The 22,500-nt window shown below is 39.9% G+C and overlaps 2 protein-coding genes across 2 annotated transcripts in view; both read left to right on the forward strand.

Annotated features, from left to right (window-relative positions):
* The window catches only part of LOC138951776 (uncharacterized), a 45,917-nt gene extending 39,173 nt beyond the window's left edge, over window positions 1–6,744 (forward strand). The window contains exons 11-14 of the mRNA XM_070323326.1: window positions 1–59; window positions 1,548–1,650; window positions 2,166–2,236; window positions 5,992–6,744. The exon at window positions 1–59 is cut by the window's left edge and continues 114 nt beyond it. Of these exons, the coding sequence (XP_070179427.1) occupies window positions 1–59; window positions 1,548–1,650; window positions 2,166–2,236; window positions 5,992–6,065 (307 nt within the window). The 3' untranslated portion in view covers window positions 6,066–6,744. The remainder of the gene's footprint in view (window positions 60–1,547; window positions 1,651–2,165; window positions 2,237–5,991) is intronic.
* Window positions 6,745–13,227: 6,483 nt separating this feature from the next.
* The window catches only part of LOC138951773 (uncharacterized), a 26,711-nt gene continuing 17,438 nt past the window's right edge, over window positions 13,228–22,500 (forward strand). Inside the window, exons 1-2 of the mRNA XM_070323324.1 lie at window positions 13,228–13,346; window positions 21,617–21,841. Of these exons, the coding sequence (XP_070179425.1) occupies window positions 13,336–13,346; window positions 21,617–21,841 (236 nt within the window). The 5' untranslated portion in view covers window positions 13,228–13,335. The remainder of the gene's footprint in view (window positions 13,347–21,616; window positions 21,842–22,500) is intronic.

Below are 22,500 nucleotides of genomic sequence, written 5' to 3' on the forward strand. Positions count from 1 at the left end.
ACTGGGGGCCCCTCCAGACGGATTTCCTAAACCTGACAACTTTCCTGCGTCTGCTAAAGGTAAATATATACAGTCAAACCCATAAGAAAATCGCTTTAATATAAGAAACATCGCTTACAGGAAAGGTCTTTTTATTTCAATGCCAAATGCCTTCTTTCTTCCACTTAAAATTATCTGGATAAGAAAAACTCCTTTATAAGAAAGTACCGGTTATAAGAAAGGAGTTTTTATTTACCTCGACACAATTTCCTCGGATATAGGACAGAAACTCAACTTTGATTTTGCAATGCTTGCACCGGATGTGATCCAGACTGACTGGAAGGGCTAGACAGGCACGGAGAAGAGAACAATATTTCTTATAGATTAGAAAAACCTCGGATATTAGAAAGCAAAACCAATTTCCCCTGGACTTTCCTATTAGCGGGTTCCACTGTAGACATGGATTGGGAGTATGCCAGCCAGAACTGATATAGAGAATAATACATGGCTTGCTTTGTCGTTCCAGATAACACGAATTCCTTTTTTAAATAGTGAAATGCGAACGAAAGCAACACAAAAAGCCATTTAGTATTTTGTTTATCCTACATACCGTACTTGGCTGTATTTTGCTCAAAACGTCCCGCAGCCGAGGCGCCCAAATTGAAGAGGCGCCTAAGGGAACCTCGGTCTCTTTCAAAACCTCGTGAATACTTGACGTCAAAGCAAAAGGGCGTCACCCTAGAAAGTATAGCGTGGCGTGTAAGTTCTCAAAATTATTCCAGGTAAAACAGCAAAGGATAAAAGTGTTCCTACAATGACGTTTCTCTCGGTGACATTTTCATCATAAGGGCCCCGTCATAAAGCCCTACGTCCTTACCACGACCATGTCGATCACGCCGATCTAAAAGAGTTATTAAATCGGGGCATATCGCCGTCAAACCCCAGACCGTGGCCAATCGTGGGCCAAACGTGGGAGGATCTTCATGAGCGTGGTTTGTTCAGTCCCGAGTTTCAGTTTGTTCAGGGCCGGACTACCGGGGGGGGGGGGGTTATGGGGGTTGCGCAACCCCCCCCCCCCCTAGCCTAAACATGTACCTCACTTATTTAATACATTTTTTATTATTGTTTATTTTATGCCGTTTCATGCAAGGAGCGACCATTTTGCTATCTCAGAATATGACCTACCCATCAGCTTCAGGGGGCATCGCCCCCTGACCCCCACTGGCAACCCCCCCCTCCTCTTAGCCTACTCCGGCCCTGTTGTTCATGAGGTAATTGTGTGTTTTCTCTCGTTTATTTTACAACTGCTGTGTTCTCCAAGAATCCATTGTTCGGGATAAAGCTGCCATTGTCAGTTTCAGCGAAATTTGACGAATGTGTTAAGATGATGCAAGTGATAGCCTGTTTATATAACGAATGATATTTCTGTAGAGGTATATAGTTTGTAAAGGCAAAGTAAGTACCTTAAAGTATTTGCTTCTAATAATTGTAAATGTATCAGGAATAAATCTGCACCCATTCTAACTTCGTCTATCCGTCCATTCCAATAATCTTGATTGTAACTGCAGAATATGCTTCAAGTGAAGACAGTCAAAACCTGGCAGGCCCCATTGCAGGTGCGGTGTTTGGAGGACTTTGTGTCATCGCTCTCAGCATTCTTATCGTTGGAATGTAAGTGCTACTTAGGTACCAGTTATGTTAATAATAAAAACTCAATCATTTCGTGCTCTCAAGTATTTCAAGCTCTCAAACTCGCTGTCTTCTATCTTACCTTTTAGTTTTTGGTATGTAATCGACTGAAGTACATGATAGGCGAAGATTGTAGTGGAGTTGTATACCTGTTGATTAAATTCCACCCTAGATCAATGATTTTGTTTTTAAATCATGTTCATAAGTTTATTGTGAGGTTACATGAGCATATGACGGTTACTGTGCTCGTCATATCAGGAGGTTGTTTATTTATTTATGTATAACTTTATTTTACTCAGCCTTAGAATGATAATAGCAAGTAGCTAGATTGATTATCTGAACAAAATGGAATAGTTCTGAGAAGAAAAAAAAAGCTGTTACAGAGATGTAAATAATTTACCCAAGCCATTCCATGTGAGAATTAGCAAGTCAACCTACTTGTACGCAAAAACCCGTGAGTCTGCTAAGACTGTTAAAACTTTAGACTTTCTTTCCAGAATTCGAAGACGATCCAAACAGACGTCACAATCTGCACCAGCGGTCGCCATGCAAGGATTGGCTATTCAAAGTAAAGTATAATTGCAAAAAATAGTGTTGCAAGCTGGGGGATTTTTGATTAAATGTATGTGTGTGCAATGTGTGGTTGGGTAAGGTCGACACACCAACACTAGATAAGGGACTGACCTAATTAACCTTCGCCGTTGGTCGCTAAAAACATTCTTTGCAGCACGTCGTGAGTACCCATGTAACCATACTTCTCAAAGAAGGAAAAACATGCACGGGTAAACAAAACAAGAACAAGAAGGAAAAAAAATACAGAAATCAGGCTTTTCATTGAATTAGATTATCAAACTAAATATATTTCCGATTTTGTACTTACATTTATCTTGTACATGTTGTGTAATTACGCACCAAGTTAATTCTTACCTGAAATAAACAGGAACCATAACTCAGCTTTTATTTTGACATCGAACCCACAATTATCTCCCTTACAATCGCGATTTTGTCTGAAAACTTCTGTGTAAACATCGAAGGCCCAATCAGGGTTTCAATCTACAAATCCACTACTCAATGTGTATGGTTGAAAATAACACAACCCCGAACTGGCCCCTTGAAAGTTGAGAACTCTTCTGACCCCCCCAATCGCAATAATGCCAGAAAACTGGATGCACAGCGACGTATTATGTACATGTACGTGTGAACAGCTCAGATCATGGGTAATGTTAACACCTTCACATTTAAATGCTTATTTTATAGCCATCCATTGAATTGAGAAGAAAACAAAGCATACTAAACTGCTAAGCATGAATCAAACAATAAGAAAATAAAAAGAACCAACAGCATCGTTTTTTATGTGTGGGTAGTAAACACGTTTTATTTACAAAACACGGCGGAAAATGGCGACACATTTGTTGCACAGCGTCAGGTCACTTTCTTCAACCAAGGCCAGTGCTTTCATACATGACAAAGGAAAGCAAATATATGGCCTGAATAATAAAGTTATAGTGTTCCTTTGCGTGTCTGAGTGATAAACTGTTTTAACCAACTATCTTCTGAAACGTAATTGCACTCAGCAGATTTGTCTTCCGCTCATAACTTTCGTGTCACACGGTCTTTGCGACAAACAGATAGATCGCATTCTCGCAGAAAATCATTGACAACACAGACCAGTCATTTTTAGCATTGCATTTGGGAAGGGCTACTATTATAGTGTGTTTTAAGAAAGAAAAACATTATAGTATCGGCAGAACACGACCAAATGAGTTTTTGTGTCACAACGTTATGGGCGTGAGATTTGTTAAACTTTTTGTTCTCACACTGTTGCAAAATCATTGACAACACAGACAAGTCAGTTTTAGCATAGACATTGGGAAGGGCTACTATTATAGTGTGTTTTAGGAAAGAAAAACATTATAGTATCGGCAGAACACGACCAAATAAGTTGCGTTATGGGCGTGAGATTGTTTTTTTTCACACTGCAGATCATATCTCATAATATACTGAGTGGATCTTTATGAAATTTGATATGGATATTTTTGATTGGATTTTCTCATAGAAGGTTTTTTCCGTTTATTGATAGGACAGTTTGATGACGTCATATTTTATCGTTTGCCAAAAGGTCGAGGCAGCACTTTCACAGTTACAGTTTTTCATCAATTTGATCGAATTTCTTATCACACAATCTCAGATCTTGGCCGGATTATGGGATTGCATTTCAGCTTGGTCACTTAAAGTTTTGTTATTGAAATGTTTGTTCGAAATATGTCATTTTTTTTACATTTTTAAAAACTAATATTTGAAACAGAAAATTTATATTGGTGTATTCCCTATTGCGTCCTGTATCTAAAACTATATAGTTTTGTTGTTTTGTATTGATAATTATGCTTAAAAATGAAGAAAACCGATAAATAACCACTATCTTTATTTATGAAAAAAGACACTTAAAAGCAACTTCTATCTATTCCTTATCATTTTCTGATTCCAAATATATATAGTTTCATGGTGTTTGACGTTGAAAATATGCTCAAACTTAACAAACTCGGATCGTTGAATGGAAATTATACTTCCAAGCTCCAAAAGCACGTCATTTCAAGTGTGGAACACGCTCATGACGTCATACTGAAAGGTGATGAATTATGGCTTCACCTTGCGATGTTTCATTTCAAACATGGTAACATTTTTAAAGGGGTTTCTTTCTCAGATTTGTGTTTGCCCTCTGTCTGTCTCTCTATGTCTCCGTCTGTCTGACTGATTCAATTAAATGTGTAATTACTTAGTTTTGCAAAAGTCAAACTAAGTATGATATACCTAATTGATTCAGGTCTCTAAATTCTTATTGTAAAATTGTGAGTTTTATTCAAAACAAATTTAATTGGTGTTTTAAACTCAATAATGGGGCATGCTGTGATGAGTAGAAGAATGTGTGTTTACGAGCAGAAAAAAGCGCATCAAAGTCAAGAATCGTGTTTTTCTTTTTCTATTTTCACCTTGTAGTTTCATACAGACACTAAGCAACAGTGTAGTACCACTTCCAGTGCAATATCTTGTACTTTAATTTTGACCATCTGTGTAACACTTTATTGACCCATGATCTGAGCTGTTCACGTGTGTAGAACACAACTTTATCCAATGCACACGATACAAAAAGAACAGGATGTAGAAGAAAAACTTACCCGCGGTTCTCAAACTCCCGCTCGAGTTCGCTGCTTGTTCCTTGAGCCATCTTGAAATAGATCAGAACTCTTCTCAGAAAGAGAACCAGAAAGTCCCATTACACTGTTAGAAGTATGGTTACATAGTGTCTCACGACGTGGTGCGAAGATAGTCAATGTTTGACCTTTGTTTATTTAATTACCTGTCAATCAATTTTAATGCGGGTTTAGGAGATAATAGATTTTTAGGTGTTTGAGGTATTTCCAAAAGCTCATTACAGAATTCCACCTAGTTTTTGAGATATTCGCAATTAAAGTCCGGACTGTTACTAAAGTACTCACGACCTACGGCGAAGGTTAAAAACACTGAAAGTATCAAACAACACAATCCAAGTTATTGTGATGTTATGTTTTTAGAGAAAGGCGGTACAGACCTGTTTACCCTTACGATTTTGGCGTAATTTATTACGATTTTCTGAAAAAAATACGCCATTCCGCTATCCGTGTCAAGACTACGATTTTCATAAATAAAAAAAATGTTAAAAAAAAATTTAAAAATTAATTTTTTTTTTTTTATTTTTTTTTTTTATCTATTCACATGTTTGGCATTGTTTTTTTCAATGGAAAAATGGGGTGAAAATGCACAGGACTGACCAGAGATCATGTCTGTCTGATGAGACGCTGGAGAGCCATATTCTAGTGGTGAAGTCTCGCCCTCACTCATTCGGCAAGCGCAAGTAGTAGAGAAGCGCTTGACACACTGAAAAAGGCCTACTACGAGCAAAAGAAAAAGAATCAGTGATGCATGTGCTTTTGATGTGATCTTCTTTGAAATTATGATGACTACAAAAACTGACTGATGTGTGAATGATGGATATATATGTGCATGATTGCGTTTCGCAGACACAGTTGTCATGTGCGTTGTAATTGGCGACGAATGCTGGATGATCACTATTTTTGTGCCAGGATTACTATTTTTGGGGCTGAGCATTACTCCAAAACACTTATGGGGGTAAACAGGTCTGGCGGTAGCGTTAATCTTTTTGGGTAAGTTTGCATATTTTACTTTTATTATTATAATATTGCGTATTTTGGTTGAATCTTATGTATTTTTCGTTGAAACGTTGAATGATTGATAATTTACTTTTTTCTCTTATGGAATGTTATGCAGGTGGAGGATCTGACAACCTGGCTCTTATAATTACGTCATCAGATGACACCATCACCGGAAGCTGCAAGCAATGACGTCACAGTCGAAGAGAACCATAACTATAGCGTACTGCAAACCCCTGACGATAGTGATAGGGCTCCTTATTCAAGCCTGGTATTCCGTACGGCGAACGAGAACGAAAAGAATCCTCATATTCACGCAAATTCATCCACATACGTGAGAGATTTTAATCGGAATAGTACAATGTTTGATCTATCCAACAGTTCATTCGGAGCCATAGCAATGTTTTTGCGTAACTCATTGAGGTGTATGAATTGCCACTTTTGTACACAACGATGATGGTATGAAATTAAACATTGTGTGCTTTGGCTCCTGTGAAACTCAGACTTGCTGAATAATAAGATTCAAGAATAACATTGCTGAAAATAATTACCGGTCGGTCTCACAACTAATCATACTTTGTTTAGATTGCCCGATGCTACAAAACGTGAATATGTTTTTGTATTCCCTTTACCTACTAATGAATTACGTTTATTTGAATTGCACTCCTTATCACAAAAACAGATTTAACCTCTCAACCTGTGAATCTCAATGTCACTCCTGATAATTTATTATGTGTTGTCACTTTTACGACTGTTTTTCTTTAGCTTGTTACTTACTGTTAATTTGATCATTCATTTTGGATTGGACAAGCTGTATTTGTCCATGTAATAGTAAGGATGCTCATTAGTATATAATAAACCATTACACAGAAAGCTAGTGTCCTTCTGCGTCTGCTCATTACCTTGCTCATCTGCTGTACCTTGAAACGTGAAAAGTGTATTAGTGTTTTGCGAATTGTCTGTTTGAGGCTCTGTCTGTCTGCTGCTGGTTTGTCTGTCTGCATATCATGAAAGTGTGTGTGTGTGTGTGTGTGTGTGTGTGTGTGTGTGTGTGTGTGTGTGTGTGTGTGTGTGTGTGTGTGTGTGTTCAAAACGCATATTTGGCGAATCCAGGTCAGGGCTTCCTATCAGTGAATGTATACACATGACTTGTTAGGTAGTAGGCAAATACTCATTCCCTGAGCAGAAAAACACGCGCGCACGCGCGCACACACACATACACACACACACACACACACACACACACACACACACACACACACACACACACACACACACACACACGTAGTCTCGCAGAATTGAAGTATTCCTCATGTGTGCTGTTATTATTTAAAACTGAATATGATACAAGTAATTCTCGGGGCGATTCGAGGCATATTTTGCACACACTTTTCTAACAGCTTAGTCAGAAAAGGTAAGTTGGAAATAGGTTTAATAGTTCTTTGAGCACTCAGTGTCAATGCCTGGCTTTTTTAGAAGTGGTGTTATGACTGCCTCTTTAAACTGTGCAGGCACAGATCCAGACTGGAGAGAAAAGTGTATGATTTTCGTTACAACAGGAACAAGGAAATCCAGGCAAGTTTTCATTAATGACGTGGGAATGGGGCCAAGTAGGCAGGATTTTGGAACTTCTCAGAGACAGGGCTAAACCGTGTAAGGGGGGGGGGGGGGGGGGGGTAACTGAAAAGGCGGGGAAGGAAATTTTTGTTTTGGGCGAGTCAAGACCTTTGTGAATGTCAGAGATCTTCTGGTCAAAGAACTTGCTGAAAGTCTCGGGAAGTTCTGATGGGGAAATCAATTTAGGGAGGGCAGTGGCTTTCTTCTTCGCGAATAGCTCATCTGTTACAGAAAACAGAGTCTATCTTCTTCAGTGGTATTGCTTCCGGAAATCTAGTCGCCACATCGATGACTGTCACGTGATACCCACAACAGAAATCTTTGACCCGAAAAGTGTTCCCGGTAGCCAAGTGAAGGGCCTCCAATGGCATATAAAGTTTGAATAAAATGACACGGGAATGAATGGTTTAGTTGGGGGTACGAAAATGCGTGCAATATTAATTTTTGTTTTGCTCAGTTTATATTGGTAACAAGAATCTTAAAGGCACAGCACGTAGGCTGTTCCATAATTATTTAGAATCTCAGAAACGGAAACACATATCAACAATCTAACCAGGCCATTTTCTAGACCAATCCTTCCACAGCCAACACCCAACTGGCCATCCTCTCAAATGTTGTGTGTGTGTATCTAGATCTTTCAAAATAAACTACTGTCCCGGTACTCAGGTAGTAAACCTATTTTCTTGTCAAAAAATCAAAGCAAATTTTAAAAAAACAAAACTTTACATTATTTAAACAACTTTATCAACTTTACTTCTTCGATAAACTATAAACACTATAAAAATGTAAACCAGAACAATAGGTAAATCAAAACAACCACAACAGCAAAATTTCAACCCGTCCCAATATGGAACACAGGAGAGGTAGAAAAGCAGAAAAAAATCTATCTACTTCTGATCTAGAAATAACTTACACAATACAAACGTATATGACGATGGACAAAAGGCGAAATTGGTTAAGTTATTATTTTAAGTTTAACTCAATTTGAGTTAGGAACTCATTAATGACTCCTTCAAAAGAAGGTTCGCGTTTACGGCCTTATGAAAGGCACAAACTTGGGGTCACCATTGTGAATGAATGCAAATGAGCTAATATGCTGTCATACAGGAATCAAACACAACTCCAAATGTAGGTTCCCTCCACTGTATTATTCAGCTATGACAACATACACACAAATACACACAATCATAAACATAAATGTTAGGTATTCAAAAATCCGGTACTCACAGTTTTGTAGGCAAAAACAACTCGAGATTACAATCTCGTACACAATTGCACTATCAAAACTCTCTACCCTTCACTTAGGTAGAGAAATACACAAACAGTCCGTGAACTCACAGGCACACGATATCTATTTTACGGGTATCGACTCACGGCTCGTGTGTAGTCAAAAAAACAGTTATAGTTCCTATTCCGGCAGACTTAAATCACCGTCTGCTCTGCCTACTAAACATTCCTTATATCTTAAATGATTAAGATCTTGTAGACATATTTTAACTCTGTTCATACACAGAATTACACAGCGTCTATGGCCGTTCACTAGGAAATGTATTTAACTACTAATTACTTCCACTGGCGACCTCGGTCTACTCAGTTTCTATCGCCATGTGACCTCTATGGTCCAACTATACGGACAACCATAACCTTGCACTAGCTTCTCGAAATCCCGTCGAATCTCAGCTATGCGGGTCTATAGGCATGATACTTCGGCGGCTTCTCAGATCCTTCATACTGTCATCTGGCCACTATCTTCCTTTCAGACCGGTTATATGACGCACTGCACAACATAAATAGCGGACATCTTGTCTTATATATCTGTCTGCTATGTTTACAGTTTACAGTGTTAGTCGATTCAACTCATGCGATAAACATTAGCGATATTCAAATGCTTATTCCATTTACCTGTTAAGTGCTTTACTCGGGCTTCCTTTCTCCCGGTCGATAACTGTGACAACCCCTCTCTGTGGTTAAGTGTAACGATATCTTCGTTGCGATTTACAACGTCAACTCTCCTCGGTCAGTGAGCTGAATTCACAGTTCGTGTACCACACTTCGCTATGTCACGCTAGATCTCTGGTTAGCGCTTCTAAAAGCGTGGATGATATCACTGTCAAACTTTGACTGTTAGTGTTATTCGTGATTTCCTTCACAGCCTACTAAACACTCATTATATCTTAGGTACTTAAGATCTTATAGACATATTTTAACTCTGTTCATACACAGAATTACACAGCGTCAATGGCCGTTCACTAGGATATGTATCTGAATACTAATTCCTTCCACTGGCGACCTCGGTCTACTCAGTTCCTTTCGTCCTGTGACCTCTATGGTCCAACTATACGGACAACCATAACCTTGCACTAACTTCGCGAAATCCCGTCGAATTTCAGCTATGCTGGTCTAGAGTTATGATACTTCGGCGACTTCTCAGATCCTTCACACTTGTCATCTGGCCACTATCTCCCTCTCAGACCGGTTATACGACGCACTGTTAAGTGCTTTACTGTCGCATCTATCCGGGTTTCCTTCCTCCCGGCCGATTACTTGGACAACCCCTCAATGTCCAAGGACAGTGGTAAAGTGTAACAATACCCTAGTTGCTATTTACAACGTCAACTATCCCCGGTCAGTGAGCTGAATTCACAGTGCGTGCAACACACTTTGCTATGTCACGCTATATCTCTGGTTAGCGCTCTAAAAGCGTGTAGGATATCACTGTCAAACTTTGCCTGTTACAGTGTTATTCGTGATTTCCTTCACACAGCCACTGAAACAAAACATGTTAGCTCACGTGCGCCTTACTCTTTAAGTGTGATAAAAACGATGATTGAAGAAACTATTATGAAATTAATACCCAGAAGGGTATTGTCCGGGAGGGAAATAGACCCGGGGGGATAAGTCCGGGGGTAAATTGACCGGGGGGAAGAAGTCCTAGGGGGGAGAAGTCCCAGGCGGGAAATGTGCAGGGGGGGATCATTGTCTGGGGGGAAAAGTCCGGGGGGGTGAAGTCCGGGTGGGGATTGTCCTAGAACCACATGTTTCCAATATGACATCATAATAACCATCGTAGCCCATTAAGGATTGCTATGTATTTGTTAATTGTTTTTATTCGGTTTTTTTCTCAGTTTTGACGAATGGAAATGTTTCCTTTGGTTGACAGTGTACTGATAACATGTAATTGCGATTCCTATTGCAGAGCAACTTAAAATTCAGAATAAAAAGTTTGAAAAAAGTCCCACCCAGATTTGCAAATACAAGGAACATTCTAAAGGAGCTTCGAGTCATTCGATACTCTCAAAAAACTCCCCGAGCATGCATATTACATTTTTCTTTTATTCAGAGGATCACGATTTGTTTTTGTTCTACAAAAATGCGTCTGCCTGCCTGAGTGTATTGTATTCGCTAGTGTCAGATTATATCGTCGTTTTAATCGTTTGATCAATAGTGTCTTTGTCAATGTCGACCAAAAAACACCCGTCTTGACATTTCGGTGGAATCGTCACGCAAGGTGTCTCTCACAGAGTGTTTGCGATTGAATTCTAAGGTCGAGGTCCCTCAATATAGCTGTTTGTCTCTGATTTAAATAGATGAACAATTCTACTGCTCTACTTCCTGCATTGTACGTAAATCGGACCATGTATTCACTGAGTGCACGACCTGGCCAAACTTAAAATATTATTGTTATATAATCTTTTCCATCTTCGTTTTTCATAATGATAATAATAGAACATTTATATAGAGCTTCTCTACAGCTCGAAGCGCGTTACTATTGTCTCGAACAAAACAGGATATCTACAACAACAAAACTCGGTCATTCTCACAGTCATGGTCCCAAAAGCGTAACATGGACCTTGAAAAATCAAGTCCAAAGAAGATCGTTACAAACTGGGTATGTAACAGATTAGGATGTGCTGGAACTAAATTTGGGGCTAAAATACGGGGCTATGATTTTTGTCAGGTCGATTTTAGGGGTGACCTTGTTTGACAGGCTCTCACGGGATGCCTATACAAAGTACCATCAATTGGATAAATGATATGAACACCCTTTTGTTCGATCGAGACAAAAAATGTATGACACCACCTCCACTTCTGAGATTAACGATGCAAATACCGACAAACAAAAGGAAAGGATAAATTTAGTTATCCAATTTATGTTAAAGTCAAAGGCGTGTGTACAAATAACGTGTCCCTACAAGGAAGTTCCAACAAAAAGTCATTATACGCCCATGAAGAGTTTTCTATATCAGGTATTCCCATAAAACCATGCCTCGACCCAACTGCATTTTGGACACGGTCACATTTCTCCAGTGCAAAACAATTAAAAAACAAAAATGGATTTTGTCTGCACAAACATGTGCACCACCTTTTTTACCACTTGGCCATCTGGCACACTTTCGGATCAGAGATTGACGCCATAGGTGTCACGAGACCGCAGCCGAAGTAAGAGTACCTCCCATGGCTTGATAACAACCAAGTCAGTCATGGTAACTCTGTCTCGGATTTGTGGAACAACAAAGATACTGTTTGTCAAGGCAACCCATTCTTTTTTTACGGAGTGGATCAAAAGTGATATAATGTATGTGAGCGATGTGTTTGAGAACGGACTTTTTGCTTCCTATTAACAAGTGTGTGAAAGAACGGGCTACAATGCGAATAGATTGCTGGAGTATAATGTTGTTCGTATAGCTGTACATCTCCTTTTAAAGACTGTAAATATTAGCGATGTTAATTGTTCTGTCTGTAACGTTCCGACCTTTTGTAGAAAGAAAGTGAGATCAGTTAAAGACATTCGAAAAGTTCTCCAAGAGAAAACAAATACAGCCCACCCTGTTCTGAGGGATTTTGGAGAAGAACGTTTGGATATGAAATTGGTGGAAAGAATTGGAATTTAGCAGTCAGTGCCACTAATGAAGTTCGCTTACGTGTCCTGTATTGCAAAATTTCGCAAAACATGTATCCGATGAATATTTTATTATGTAAAATGAAAGTGAAGGTTGATTGTTAAAATTGTACATATTGTAAAGGATGCAACTGATGTATTGGAAATTGTTTTCTTTGAATGCCCACCCGTGGTTAGGTTTTGGAAATATTGAAATATTATAGTAAACATTGCATTGACAAAGAGTTAAGCTGAATGTCACAGATGTCCGTTTTTGTTTAAAAGATAACAGCAAAAATATAAAGAAGATGAATCACAGTATCTTAATCGCAAATATGTGCGTAAGCATTTTTTATTTAAACGATTCACGAATATCCCTGAAAATGATTGTTGAAAATCGTTTTGTGTTAAGATTTAAACTGAAGGTGTTTGGATGGTGTTTTTATGTTGTATGAGGTTCCAGTTAGTTGTCGGTTAAAAAGCAAATTACATGTTTTTGAAGGTGCAAATAGCCGAGTTATAAGGTGTTTGGCCAGGATACATTTCATTGTGGTGGCAGGCATATTTGATTATATACGTTTCGTTATTTGGAATGAAAAACATTCTTGATAAACAGGGGAGAGGGGGAACCAGGTTCTTACAATGTACCAACGGACGTTAACTTATGCCAAAACATAGGACTAAACATTTAAAGTGGCTACTGGATATGTTGATTATGGGTAAGGATTGTTTGAGATCGCAAGCGGGGGGGGGGGGTGTTGGGGGGAGGGGGGTGGTCAGGGAGGGCTTTCCCAGGTTTCGCTTGCGTGACAGGTCACGTGACTTCCTGGTTTCAAGATTTCTGCTTTGCTCTTTTAAGCACCGGAGGACGAAATATTTCTCAGTTGCGCTGATTCGCGTTCTACAGAACAGATTAGAAATTGTTGGGATCAAGACACCGAATTTTAAATTTTAATAACCCCTGCAATGGCCTTCGGGTAAGTGTTGAATCCTTTTACGCTTTGGTCTGGCAAGTCGTTTACACAAACCATACCTTCAGTGGCGTCAAGACAATTCTGAACATGCTTTAATAGAACTAATTCTATGTTGTATGAACGTGTCTATATTATTTCTTATTATTAGTATGTAGGATTATGTCTAAACTCAGCTATGGCACAACAACAACTATTTTTGTTTATCAAGCACAAACGTTATACCTGTGTCATTTTATTCAAATGTTTAAGACAATTAAAGGCGTCTATTTAGGTTACTTATGACACCTTTCGGATTGAGGAATTTCACTCAAACAAGGGTAACCCCAAGATACATAGAGAATACTACAGATTTACATGAGGTTTTTTTTAAATATTGAACTGCGAGCGAAAGCGAGCTGTTCACTATTTGAAAAAGCAACGAGTGTAAATCTGGTACGAAACAGCAAGCCATGTAGTATTCTGTTTATCCTACATACTGTACTTACGTGTATTTTACTGAAAATGTCCTGCAGTCGAGGCAGCTAAATTGAAGACGCTTGTTTTGGAACCTCGATCTCTTCTAAAGCCTCGTGCAATCTATTACGTCAAAGTAAACAAACGTCACCCTGAAAGTGTGGCGTGACGTGTTAGTTCTAAAAGTTCATCGAGGGTAATTAGCGAGCGCAATTTTTTTCTTCTATAAAGACGTTTGTCTCGGTGATTTTGCGCTTGCACTATACTTGACTGACGACTACAGTCTGAGAAGAGTATCTACAGTACGCACGATAGCGGAAACTTAGTGCGTCCCGGGACCCGCTCTTTATACTACTACTACTACTACTACTACTACTACTACTACTACTACTACTACTACTACTACTACTACTACTACTAATAATAATAATAATAATAATAATAATATAAAAACATTCTTCTATAGCGCTGTTCACCGCCAGATAACAGTTTCATGCCGCTTTACAAATTCATCATACAATACAAGCATTAATAAATAACATTTTATAAACAACATATAGGTTTAGTGCGTTCCGGTGTAATACGAGATTTTTACTCCACGAAAAATTGACTCCCAGTAAGAATCTCGTACGAGAAAAAAGCTCCCCAAGGAACGAAAAAAATACTTCCCAAATGTTTCCTCCCAGTAAAATCTTGCACGAGATTTTTACTTCTAGTACTAGGTTTCTACTTCCTGGTTTATAGTTCGCGGTGAACGTTCGTCTTGCACGACGTTCTCATGGCGGCAAAATGGGATGTCGCACAAACAGAATGTTTCTCTAGTTGAATGATGCAATAGTAAAGTGACGCTTGGCAAGTAGAATGACGCGAAAATAGGATGGCGCCAAAATGGGAATTCGCCAAAATAGGATGGCGCGCTATTGGTATGACACGATAGTAAAATGACGCTTGGCTTGTGAAATGTCGCAAAAATAGGATGGGGGGCAAAATGGGATCTGCGGCAAAACGCGATGGCACCAAAATGGGGTATCGCGCTTGGCTTTTGAAATGTCGCGAAATAGAGATTGGGGCGCAATGCGATGGTGTCAAAACGGGATGACGTCAAAATGGAATGTGATGCTAGTGGTATGCCACGGTAGTAAAATGACGCTCAGCTTGTGAAATGTCGCAAAAGTGGGCTGGGCACGAAATGGGAAGGCGGCAAAACGGTATGGCGCCAAAAAGGGATGTGGCGCTGGTGGTATGACACGGAAGTAAAATGACGCTTGGCTTGGGGCGGGGATATAGCTCAGTTGGTAGCGCGCTGGATTTGTATTCAGTTGGCCGCTGTCAGCGTGAGTTCGATCCCAGGTTCGGCGGAAATTTATTTCAGAGTCAACTTTGTGTGCAGACTCTCTTCGGTGTCCGAACCCTCCCCCCGTGTACACTACATTGGGTGTGCACGTTAAAGATCCCACGATTGACAAAAGGGTCTTTCCTGGCAAAATTGCTTAGGCACGGTTAATAATTGTCTACCTATACCCGTGTGACTTGGAATAATAGGCCGCGAAAGGTAAATATGCGCCGAAATGGCTGCAATCTACTGGCCGTATAAAATTTCATCTCACACGGCATCACTGCAGAGCGCCTAGAACTGTACCCACGGAATATGCGCGATATAAGCCTCATTGATTGATTGAAATGTCGCAAAATGGAATAACGCCCATTTGGAATGTCGCGCAAACGGAATGTCGCGCTACCACTCCCACTTTCTCGTGTTACACCGGGACAAGGAACAGGTGTTAGGACAGGGGGAAACCAAAATAATAAATTGTTAGGTGTTTTTTTCTTCTTCAGTTTTGACGAATAGAAATGTTTCCGTTGGTGAACATTGTACTGTTAACATGTTATCGCGATTCCAAGTGCAGAGCAATTTAAAATCCAAAATAACAAGTTTGAAAGAAATCCCATCCAGATTTTCAAATACAAGGAAAATTCAAAAGGCGCTTCGAGGGTTTTGTTGTTCTTCAAAACTCATCGTGCCTGCACATTAATTGTTTTCTTCTTCTTTTACTCAGAGGATCACGATTTTTTTTCTTCTACAGAAATGCGTCAGCGCTAACGTGCCGATGATTTCATTATATTCGCTAGTGCCAGATTATACGGTCGTTTTTATCGTTTGTTCAATGGTGTCTTTGTCAATGTCGACCAAACAAACACCCGTCTTGACATTTCGGTCGAAACGTCACCCCCTGATGTCCCTCACAGAGTGTTTGCGATTGAATTCTAAGGTCGAGGTCACTCAATATAGCTGTTTGTCCCTGATGTAAATAGCTGAACAATCATGCTGCCCTACTTCTTGCATTGTACCTAAATCAGACCATGTATTCGCCGAGTGCACAACCTGGCCAAGCTTGAAATATTATTGTTGTATGTGTTTACCTCTTCGTTTTTCATAATGATAATGATAGAACATTTATATATAGTGCTTCTCTGTATACTATTAAAAGCATTCCATTCTTTCCATACCATCCTGAAGAAGGCAGTTACATGCCGAAATATTGATTTAAACTTACCTAACCTGGTTACTGGTGTGTTTTCTTTTTATTTAAATATTAAAAGCATGTATGATTCCGCGGTCATGTCAGGATCAAATTGTGTTCACATATTTTTTGAACATGTTTGTAATTATGTAATGAAATGAAAAAACACCCTTTTGTTCGATCGAGGCACAACACTACCTCCACTTCTGAGATTAACGATGCAAATACCGACAAACAAAATAAAACGATAAATTTAGTAATCCAAGTTATGTTAGTGTCAAAGGCCTGTGTACAAGGAAGTTCCCTGCAAGGAAGTTCCAACAAATTGGCATACGCCCATAAATCTTGTTCTGTGTCAGGTATTCCCATGAAACCATGCCTCGACCAAATAGCATTTTGGACACGGTCACATTTCTCCAGTACACAACAATTAAAAAATTCAGAATCAAAAAACAAGAAAGGTAGGTTGTTGGAACGTTTGCTATTGACAAAACAATACATTCACAAATATATCGACCCAACGGTCTGTTAAGTGCACAGACAAACAATAACGAAAACTTATCTGGCTGATTTTTTTCCCGCCTGCCACGAAGCCGCAAGCGAATAAATGATCTTTTTTTGAATGGATTTTGTCTGCACAAACATGTGCACCACCTCCCTTCACTCGTACATTTTGTTTGCAGCAGTATACTGGAAATGAACGCGTGCGTTTTGTCAAGAGAGGAATGTCACAAAATGGCTGCATTCAAGGAGCAGATGTTTAGGAAACCAAAATGGCAAAGACAGACAAATGGGGGTTGGAAACATATAAGTCTATTGTTTCAGATCGACAGCAACATTGTGATGCAACATATTTTTGTTTTGATGAAATAATGTTTATGATGGTTCTTTTTTGGGACAGCAATCTAAGAATTGCCCTAAAACATGGAAAATAAATATTCATGAACATCATTTATACAGTGGAAACCGCTTATAAGAAAGACGACGGGAAATTGATTTTCCTTTCTTATATCCGAAGTGTTTTTTTCTTATATGGAGACTTAGAATATAAGAAATATTGAGGCAATTTCTTTCTCTTATCCGAGGAATTATTTTTTCATCATAATGATGTTTTTGGAAAAGCATTGCATGATATGCCCCTAAGCAGGCGTGTTAACGTGCATATGATTATGCATATTTATGTTTGTAATTTCATGTCGTTGGTTTAAGTATGTGCGTGCGAATTAATATGCGTATTTCATGTGTTATCGAGAGATAGATAGAGAGTGAAAGAGCGACAGACACGAATCGGCGCCTAATGCAACGCCTTTTCTTACAACCTACCCTTACATTCAACACATAATTCTGATAAATGATAAACAAAGAACAAACAAAAACAAAAACAATATGCTAACAAATTAAGTAGAAGTGCAATGCCTTTGGCACAGTCAACCAGCCAAGGCACTGCAAACCCCAAACGATCGAAGCACACACACACACACACACACACACACACACACACACACACACACACACACACACACAACACACACACACACACACACACACACACACATACAAAACACACACACACACACACACACACACTGACACAGCTAAAGACTTCCATCGTATTAAAGTTGATGTATATATATGCTATGTTTTGTGAACTTCCACACCCAACTGTAGCCATAGTTTAGCAACCCAATAAAGCTTCCTTTTTATCTCGGCAAGAACATTCCTTCAGTCGAAATCAGTATTGTGTTCGTGGGGTACCTGGAGGTTTTACTTAACCTAGGACGCATCCGGGTCAAATGCACTTCACTGTAATGATATCCCTCTACGAAGACTGCAGTGTTCCTCCACAGGATATGTCGTAACTTTCTCAACAAAGTATAAGTATTAATAAGAACCAGGAAGATCATCTAACCAAAAAGAAAAAGAGCGTTTAATGGGAATTCTTTTCACGCAATAGTTACGCTTCAAGGAATATGAGGAGAGAGAAAACCAGTTGTGAGGGGGGGGGGGGGGGGAGTGGCACACAGGTAAGCGTGGGGTCGTGGTGGGTGAAGGGTTGCCGATAATGGGACGGGGGTGGTTGTCAAAACAAAAATTCAAGCTACAGCAGAGGTTACTATAGATGGCATGAATATCAACGCTTCACAAACAGTTTTCACGCACCCATTTTCGTACCCAAACAAAAACATTCATTCCCGTGTCAAATCATTCAACTTTTGTATGCCATTAGATGCCCTCTACTTGGCCATCTGACACACTTTTCGGATTAGAAATGTATGCTATAGGTGTCACAAAACCGCCGTTGAAGTAAGAGTACCCCCCTAACCCACCCACCCCCCCCCCCCCCCCCCCCCCGGCTTGATAACAACCAATTCAGCCTAGGTAACTCTATCTCGGGTTTGTTGTGGAACAACAACGATGTTGTTTGTGAAAGAAATCTCCTCTCTTTTTTACGGAGTGGATCAAAAGTGGTATAATGTAGGCTATGTGAGCGATGTGTTTGAGAATGCATTTTTTGCTTCCTATGAACAAGTGTGTGAAAGAACGGGCTACAATGCGAATAGATTGTTGGAGTATAATGTTGTTCGTACAAGTGTACATCTCCTTTTAAAGACTGTCAATATTAGCGATGTTAATTTTTTAGTCTGTGACGTTCCGACCTTTTGTGGAAAGAAAGTGAGATCAGTTAAAGAAATTCGAAAAGATCTCGTAGAGAAAAAATACAGGGATTTTGGAGAAGACAGTTTGGATATAAAATTGATACAAATAATTGGAATTTAGCAGTCAGTGTCACTAATGAAGTTCTCTTACGTGTCCTGCATTGGAAAGTTTTGCAAAACATTTATCCGACGAATATGCTCTTGTGGTAGAATGACCGAGGTCTTTTACGTGATGACACGGGCATGGGAAATGGATACCGTCTCAGGGTCTGCACACATAGTTGACGCAAAAAATTGACTCCGAATAAAAAATTTAAAAAAGTGTGAAAGTTTTACTCCCAGTATCAATCTCGTACGAGAACAGAACTACCCAAGAAACGAAAAAATTACTCCCTCCACGAAATGTTTACTCCCCAAATTTCAACTCCCAGTATAAATCTCCTACGAGATTGTTACTCCCAGTAAAAATCTCGTGCGATATTTTTACTCCCGGGTTTATAGTTCGCGGTGAACGTTCGTCTTGCACGACGTACTCATGGGATCGCGGCAAAATGGGATGTCACGCAAACGGAATGTCTCTCTAGTTACATGATGCTATTGTAAAGTGACGCTTGGCATGTAGAATGACGCGAAAATGGGATGGCGAGAAAATGGGATGTCGCGCTATTGGTCTGATACGATTGTAAAATGACGGTTGGCCCTGTGAAATGTCGCAAAAACGGGATGGGGGCAAAATGGTACGGAGGCAAAACGGGATGGCACAAAATTGGGAGTTCGTGCTAATGGTATGACACGATAGTAAAATAACACTTGGCTAATGAAATGTCGCGAAATAGGAATGGGGGCGAAAATGCAATGGCGGCACAACGGGATTCCGCCAAAATGGTGGTATGACACGAAAGTGAAATGTCGCAAAACGGGATCGGGGCGAAATGGGATGGCGGTGAAACGGGATATCGCCAAAATAGAATTTGGCGCTGGTGGTATTATGACACGGAAGTAAATTGACGCTTGGCTTGTGAAATGTCGCAAAAATTGGTAATGGGGGCGAAAGGGGATAACGCCTATATGGGATCTCGCGCAAACGGAATTTCGCGCTACCATTCCCTCCACCCCTTTCACCACCAGGACTGACAAGAGGACAGGAGAGTAACAGTACAGTTTCGTAAGAAATTTTTACTCGGGAGGACACCTGTCGTGGGGAGTAATTTGCTCGTGTTAGGGAGGAGTAACTTAGGCCTATTCGTTATTTATTCGTCAGGGGAGTAAAATGTCCGTACGAAATTTTTATTCGGAGTACACCTGTCGTGGGGAGTTATTTGCTTGTGTTAGGGTGGAGTAATTTTTTCGTAAAGAGAGTAAAGGTTTCGTACGATTTTTTTACTCCAGAGTAAAAATCTCGTGGGAGTAATTTTCTCGTGTTACATCGGGCCGGATTCGAATGGGCGTCACTACGATATCTAGTCAAGTGCTCTGGAAGCAGAATGCACCGATACAATAGGAGATAGAAAGCGTTATGAAAAACGCATGGGTGTCAATTGAGCATAACATATACACAAATTGTATTCCAAATGTTTTGATATTTTTTGCATGAAAACGAGATCTTTGTTATAAAGCCATTTGATACACATTGTTGTGTACTTGTTTTCGAAATCATGATTTTTGCGTGAGAATTTGTTCAAACAAGACATAATTTCTGAGATTGCTAACACTAACAGCAGCATGCCAGCGATTATTTTCCGGAATTTCAGTTTCATGTCCGTGACTGAATAGGTTTTTTTTCAACCAAGACGTTACGCGTTCACGTCTTTGAAAACAGCTGTTTCGGATTTTTAAAAAAAATCTTACTAGTGTACGCACCCATGCTTGGTGAATAAAGGTTTCACTAGCTGTTAACGGGTCCGAAATTGTTTACTGCACATTTCTCCGACAACTGTTAGACTGAGACGCGTCCCCATCATTAAACCCTTTAATCGATAGATTTGTTCCCTCGCTGGCTGTGGGAAGGCGTGTAAAGCTCTTATTATATCCCCTTTCACGACAGGTAGGAATTTATAAACCGCATGTACCCCTCTCCCGAGCAACACACCAAATTTCAGCTCATTCGACTGACTGAGAGACAAACAAACGGATCCGAAACCTTATAGAACCCGCATTATAACGGGTAAAAAAAATGCACGCGTTCATTTCGAATATGTCTTTTGGATCAGTTGGAGGCATTTAACTCTGTCCACCCTTACCCATAAATAACATAAAAAAGCCCATCCCGCGACTTTCAGCAAAACAGCAGCAGCCTGACAACTTACCGTGCAGAGTGAAAATGAGTCTATTAATATAATTGGTGTGTTTTTTATCGGCTTTTGAAAAACAACCTCTTTAAAAATCGAGCTTTTCATTGAAAACATTCAGTATGTTGACTTTTGGTATATTTCCAAGTTCAACGATAGTCTTATCTCTTGTAAAAGCTTGGACAAGTCTGAGATATGGAGCAGAACTGTTCCCACTGGAAGGACTGTGCCTTGACACACAGTACAGAAATCAATGGAGATACATTTATTTTAAGGATTCCATGAGCAGAAAACCTTAATTCTTCTTCTTTTTTTTAAATAGTAAAAGAGGGTTCCGTCGTATATGTTTTCAGGTGCAGCCCGACCCTGGCCTTCCTCGTGATCTTGGCCTATCAACTTGAGTCGGTGATGACTCAGACCAAGATGTGTCAAGAGTACACTCCAACTGTGGAGGGTGGGCAGTGCACGCCAGCCATGAAGCAGTGTGACTTCAAGCTTGTCGTGGCTCCTGCGTTGACCATGACCACACCAGATGGAACCGCTATTTACCTGTCTACTTCAGAATACGCTGCATATAGGTACGAAATCGAGGGGACTGCTGTGGAAAGTGTACACGCACTCCAAACTTAGTTTTGCATCAATCCGTTTCCCGGAGTTGTTCGAAAGGTTCTAAATAGCAACAACAACAACAACAATGGGGAAAATGCTTTTGAAAAGAAAACATTCTTCCTCATTGGTAATAGGGACGTATCTCTCAAACGAGACGGTAATCTTGAGCTCCTTAAAGGCACAGTAAGCCTCCCGTAAACCATCACAGAGCTCCCCAATCGTCTACATACAGTACAAGCATACTTCCATTTGAACGCTCACCGAACGGAAACATCCTGGCTGCTTTCTGTCGAGCGTGAGAAATTTTCAAAGAACTTATTTTCGTGGACTTGCTCCTCTACAACAATGGCGCCTCGTTTTGGTGCTGGACGGCTGTTGTGAATATTCAATACCGGAAATCACGCCCGGACAGTAAGCCTCCCGTAAACCATGACGGATACTGTCAGGCTTTCACACACAGTACAAACATCCTTCCATGTGAACGCTCACCAAACGGGAACATCCTAGGTGCCCTACGTAAAGAGCGAGCAATTTTTAAAGAATTAATTTTGCAGATTGTCTCGAACACTTTTTGGACCCATCCTGAACTCAGGTAAAAAATGAGTTACTTCCCTTCGGGTCTCATTCT

Source organism: Littorina saxatilis, linkage group LG17 (assembly GCF_037325665.1).
Source record: "Littorina saxatilis isolate snail1 linkage group LG17, US_GU_Lsax_2.0, whole genome shotgun sequence".
Classification (NCBI taxonomy): Eukaryota; Metazoa; Mollusca; class Gastropoda; order Littorinimorpha; family Littorinidae; genus Littorina; species Littorina saxatilis.